The sequence below is a fragment of the Vidua macroura genome, chromosome 4 (assembly GCF_024509145.1).
Source record: "Vidua macroura isolate BioBank_ID:100142 chromosome 4, ASM2450914v1, whole genome shotgun sequence".
Classification (NCBI taxonomy): domain Eukaryota; kingdom Metazoa; phylum Chordata; class Aves; order Passeriformes; family Viduidae; genus Vidua; species Vidua macroura.
In genome coordinates, this window is record NC_071574.1 from 44096380 (window position 1) to 44102379 (window position 6000).

The 6000-nt window shown below is 44.4% G+C and overlaps 1 protein-coding gene across 26 annotated transcripts in view; it reads right to left on the reverse strand.

Moving 5' to 3' along the window:
* The window catches only part of PCM1 (pericentriolar material 1), a 41715-nt gene extending 36045 nt beyond the window's left edge, over window positions 1-5670 (reverse strand). For 23 of the 26 annotated variants that reach the window (XM_053975177.1, XM_053975181.1, XM_053975176.1 and 20 more), the window contains exons 1-3: window positions 5596-5623; window positions 1574-1692; window positions 740-985 (exon numbers count right to left, since the gene is read on the reverse strand). In XM_053975177.1, coding sequence (XP_053831152.1) covers window positions 740-985; window positions 1574-1669 — 342 coding nt within the window. In that variant the 5' untranslated portion in view covers window positions 1670-1692; window positions 5596-5623. Of the gene's footprint in view, window positions 1-739; window positions 986-1573; window positions 1693-4759; window positions 4830-5321; window positions 5398-5595 lie in introns of those variants that run through there. The other 3 variants (XM_053975157.1, XM_053975159.1, XM_053975160.1) reach the window with 3 other exon arrangements.
* Window positions 5671-6000: the final 330 nt, after the last annotated feature.

The window sequence follows — 6000 nt, forward strand, 5'->3', positions numbered from 1 at the left end:
CTTTAAAACTCTGTAAATAGCAACATGTTGTCCTAACATACATTTGAGGAGGAAGTTCTGCCCAGCCTTTAAACTGTAAGTCAGCAAAATGAATCACATTGAAAAGAATATTCACAACCAAAGAAGTCAGCAACAACCTTTGGTTAAGAACTAACAGCCTCTGTTCTGAAATTGTTAACACAAATTTATGCCTTGTTCCAGAAGAATCAATCCCTCACACTTGTCCTTAGTTTTGGACAAGGGAAGGATGAATGCGCTGTATTTCCAAAAAAGTAGTTATGGCTCAAGAATTTGTGCCATAACATTCTCTACTCTACTGAGGAGCAGTTTTTAATGACACTCCTCTGCTTAATCCACAAGGGTAATAATGCTCAGGATCACAAACTGGCAGTTCAAGAACAGGCTTTCAAAATAAGGTAACAGCTATTTTCAAGTAGCATACAAGTATGATGAGTAAGAAATACTGCTTTGAGGACACAGGAATTTGTTAATGGCTGTGAGCAAGAAAGTGAAGACAGCTATCACACAAACAGAGAAAGCCATAGTCCTGAACTTTCCCTTATTTTCTGAAGTTCAAAATCAGAATTTTGATTTGGTTGTCATGGTGCCTGTAAGTTTTTTTTTTTTTTTCACCTTGATCACTTATGAAAGGATTCTTTACTCATCTGTCAGTTTATTAAGAGCTAACTGAACACATTTTGCAGTCACATTTCTAGCGGGAGCTAGTATTCATACAAACCTGATCCAGATCACTGAAGTTTATTCTTTGTTTAAGCCTTTCTAGTTCAGCCTGCTCTGGAACAGACATCTGAGTCATGTATCGAGCATGAGGAAAGCTATGAGAAGTTCTGGTCTTGCGTCGTTCCATTCCAGGTGAAGATTCTGGAGATATGTCATTAGTAAGTCTCGTTTCACCTTCTCCACTAAGCTTTTTCTTGTTTTTCTCTGAAGATCTGTTTGCTTTCTTCTGTTGACTTCCCCAGTCCTTAAGGGGAAGGAGAGAGAAGAAAAATCGTATTTGTTATCCACACAGACAAAAAGCAAATGTTTGCATTCTGTGAGAGGGCTTACTGCCATTTTAGAAGTAAAAATTGCAAGCCACATTGAAATAAGCTCTAAGTTTTCTAGAGGAAATGTCACTTTATAAAATAAAATTTTCTCTACTGCGTAATTAAAAATAGCTTGGCAGAACATTTTAAATCCATTTCCTGCATTAAATTAACTTCAGTTGAAGCTCAAGTTGTATTTTTCTTCTTTGCTATGGACTCCTTCACTTTCAGGAGTTCAGAACTTTTTAAATTATAGCTTTCACTTTCCTGCCACCTACAATGCTTTTGTGTCTAGCTACTTTATTTACCCAAAATGCTTGCCATAAATACCTCTGTAGACCTCACAATCTCTGAATTATACCCATTATTTGCTTACATCTACCTCAGGTTTTCCAGGTAAAGCTGCACTGGATGCAAAGCCATGCCTGATGAGGCTTAGGTGTTTACACTGTTACCTGCCACTAACAGAATCTAGCTGGTAGTTCTAGCATCAAATGGAAACAAAAAGAAAAGAATAATTTTACTGTGTTGTTCAGCCGGTCGTCAAGGCTCTCATTGCTCCAGCTGGGCAAGTCCTGATCATTCATTCCTTCTTCAAAGGGACCACCTCCTGTTGCCATGACAAGTGATCAATAAAAGCAATCTATAAGAAGGAGTTGAAAGAAATGTGCTGTATTAAGATCAGTTTACATAGAAAATTTTAAAGATTCATGATCTGAGAAGACAACTACATATTCATCATAAGATGAAAACACAAAGCTGTTTAGGAAACTAAACTCCCCATTTACTATGCTCTGTTACTAGAAACGTATCAACGAGAAGAACACAGAAACTGCATAAAAAAATAAAGAAATAGTAGTTGTGGGTTTGGGGCTTTTAAACCTCTGATCTATGAAATAAAGTTGAGTTTTTGGGGTTTTTTTGGTTGTTTTGTTTTGTTTTTTGAGAGTTTCAATTGTCCTCACTTTAAAACAAACTATAAGTGCTCAGAAATGCTGCTTTCTAATTCATAAAGCCTATACTTTCAGGCCTAGGGTGATGTCTGTTTGATACAGGACTGGAGACGCAGTATGTCAAACTTTCACATTCATTTTAATACTGAGATATTGAAAACAGAGTACTGAATGACACACTTGAAAAAACAAAAGGAAAACAGACGTCAGTAAAAGGATTTTTACTTTCATTACCACTCATCAAGCTATTTAAGCAGTGAATGACCTGCCATTTACATTACAGTTTCTACCAAAACCAAACAAAATAACGTGCATTTTATAAAGCTTAGCTGCTCTCCATCAGTGTCACTCTGTGCAATATAAAGCAACTTAAATTTTTGAAGTTTTCATTTTCACTTCTTGTTTTGGCATTACAACAAAAAAAAGCTGAAAAAATCAGAAAAAGTATTCCTTTATGATAGTAGAATTAGATTAGCCTGTTCCAAAAGGTGAAGAATACATAGCTAACTATATTAGCTAAGTGCTGCTGGCACAATTCCACTGCAGAAAGCTACAAAATTTACCTAAGAAGAACTGTAACAGATGTAGAAGAAAAGCAGTCTTGCAGAGATTTACTTTTTCCTGCTCATTTCCACCACTATGTTAGGACATAACCCTGAGCTTAACTGAAAAAATAAAAATATAGAAGTTGATAGGAACCACTTTCTCATCATTTTACTGCAACTATCTAATACTAATTTTCACTGTGTGAAGGTGAAGAAATCACCCAAAACTAAAGATTAGGAAGTAAGAAGCTTGTTGGGTTTTTTAATATCAGTTCCAGGAAGGAAAACAGATTAATCTTGAACTAAGTTTAAAAGCTGTCCTAGTACACCTATCCTGCTTAGGTATAGGATTCAATCAAAATCCCACAGTACAGCCCTCTCAAGAGGCACACTTACAAAGCAGTATTCCTACGCAAACACAGCCAATTACTAAATCATAAAGGAAATGGGATCTACCAGGCATGCTCTTTACATCATAACCACATCTCCACTTGGCAGTGCGCCAGCCCAGGTCACAGTAACACAGTTAGGAGTCATTCTGCTTCTGCATCTCACAACCACAATCATAACACACCCAGAACAGGTGTAAGTGCCTGCTGCTTTGGCAACTATGCCCTGCTGTCCCTGCACAAGCACTCATACTCCTTTCTTCATCCCAACAGAAGTGCCCACCAGGCCATGCAAACAGAGGGTACATCCTATAAAAAGCTCACGGGGAAGCTCATGCTAAAACTTACGAGCATTCAAAGCAAATGCATAGTGGTCAGTTTAAAAACAGCCATGATTTTAACAAACTATCTTCAGTTACAGATAAACTGTTCAGCTTTGTAGATGTGTAAAACCCAACATTTCAACAGACACTGTGTCCTGACCTATGTCACTGACCATAATGAGGAAGATTAGAGGCCATCTGGGTTTACAGTCCAATTCTGTAAGCTGTTTCCTCATCATCACGTTATATAAATCTACTAAAACCGTAGCAAAAGTGGTTTTTCCCTATCTTCCACTGTAAAAAGAAATGGGAGTATTCATCTTTACATAATACAAGTAACTATTCACATTTATTTATTTTAAAACTTTCACAAAACCCGTTCTCAACTATCTTTGCTGTACGAGACTCTCACTACATCTGAAGCAAATTCACTGTCCCAGATGGAATATTGTGAATAACAGGATTCTCAAACAAGAAGACCCAGCATACACCAACATGCCCTGATAAACACAAGCTCAAAATTAACAGTATCTTCATTATTTCCAGCAAGTGGATTTTAAAGTGTTCTAACAGAAGCATCCCCTTACCAAAAAGAAAGTTTCTAAACATTCCTATCATACTCTTAGATACCTCCAAATGAACTATAATCAAGTAAGTTTGAGGTCCGAGAGCTCTGATGGTATATTACCTCTTTAACTCAGCTGAAAAACACAAAGAGGTTCAGCTAGGTTTTTTCTTCTTTCACATAAAGCTGTGCTTCCCACCTCCACATACACATTTCATCAATATGCATTTTTGCTTTGTTTTCACTTTACCAGCTATTTCTACAAAAAATCCCCTTCTAAAAGCTTTGCTATCTTCTCATTATCCACCTATCTACCTACAGCAACCTATTGCCAATTTCAGGCTCTTGCAAGTCACAGGATCTGTATAAAAGCTTTTGAGCATGTGCCTACTGCCGTACAAGATTTTTGAGGGATTTGAGGAAAAAAAAGACTTTCAACTATACTTTCTACAGAAATAATAACTTAAGATAACATGCAGAATTATATGCAAAACATGTAAAATTAGAGTCTGCACATGTATCAGCAATATGCAGATTGCACAGAAGAAACACAACACGCAACCAAAACAAAGGTATGTACTTCAAAAGGCTTTTTTTCTACAGTAAAGATGCTCTTGAGAATTTTTTCCTATAGCACTTATGTGAATTCAGGGGCTCTCTAGAGCACCTAATACTGCAAAGACAAAACTTTTGACAAGTAAAAAAAAAATTAAATGGAAAACATAAAGTCGCAAAAAGCCATCATAGCACCATAAAGGCTGAAAATGGGGCCAAACATTTCTTTTTAAGTTTAGCTTTTTAAGACGTACGCTCCTCACTGGACATTAACTCCTTAAAAAGCAAACCATACAGTATCATCACACAGGACCAGCCAACAGAGCAAATCCTCTCCTGCCGCACCGGACAGCGCTCACACGAGCCGCACACTCACACACCCTGGCTATGGGCGGTGTGTCCGGCACTTCCAGCTTCCAGCCCGGGGCCTTCCCAGCGCCCGCAGGCTCTGCCGTCCCGACCTGCTCCCAACGGCGGGCGCCGAGCGCAGGCCCGGCGGATCTCGTCGCCGCCAGCGGGGCCGGCGAGCGAGGGATGGCCCGGCGGTTCCGCCAGCCGCACCGCTCGTCGCCTGAGGCGGGCGAGGCGCTCCTGGCCCAGGGGCGGCGGGCCGAGATCCCGCTCCTTCCCGGCGCCAAAGCCCGGGCGCCGCGGGGTGCGTGGGTAGGCGGGCTCTGCTCAAGGCGCCTCCACTGCCGCGAACGCGGCGGCGTCGCCTTGGAGAGCGAATAACGCGCCCTGCCCTGTGCGAGGGGCGCGGCCCGCACAGCCCGCTGCTACCGCACGATTTACCCGCCGCCCCGCGCCTGCCTCCGAGCCCACTGCCTGACCCTCGCGGGCCGCCGCCCTGCCCCACAGCCCCAGCGCGGCCCCGCCGCCACCAGGGGAAAGAGACGAGGAAGGGGCAGAGCGCCGCGCGAGGGCCAGGAGAAGGCGGCTCACCCCGCGCCGGAGGGGAGGTCACCCGGCCTGGCTCCTCCTCCACCGCCGGCCGCCACTCGCGGGGCCCGGGCTGCCCGGACGAACGTTTCGCCTTCGGGCAGCGGAGGAGCGGCGCGGCCTCGCTTCGCCCGATGCGGCGGGACGGGGCTGGCGGAGGCGCTCACGACGCTCCTGCCTCAGCCGCCGCCGCCATCTTGGCCGCCACTCCGCCGGGGGCGCGGGGGGCGGTTCCTGGCGGAGGGATACGGACACAGAGGGACAGACAGACACTCACCGTTACCTGGTAACCTCCGCCGTCCCAGGCCCTTCCACTGCGCGCGCCCCGCCCGACCTGGACCGCGGGGCGCCCGAGGATCCCCCGCGCAACCGCCGGGCGGTCGGGAGAAAAGCGGTGGACGAAGAAACTCCAACTCCCAACGTGCATTGTGCGGGGGGCGCGGCGCCCCCAGGGCCGGAGGCGGTGCCTCCTGGGAATGGTAGTTTTCCACTCAGGGCAGGCCCCGCCCCATGACAGGTCTGGGGCGCATCCATCGGGGTCGTAAGGTCGGCGGAGAGTCGCCCAGAGTGTTTTTCTTACAAAATAAAATACGAAAACGGCGATGAACTCTGTAAATGCTTTTGCTTGATTGGAAGACGAATAAAATCGCGTCGAAACCCTAGGCGTGGACGAGGATCAGTT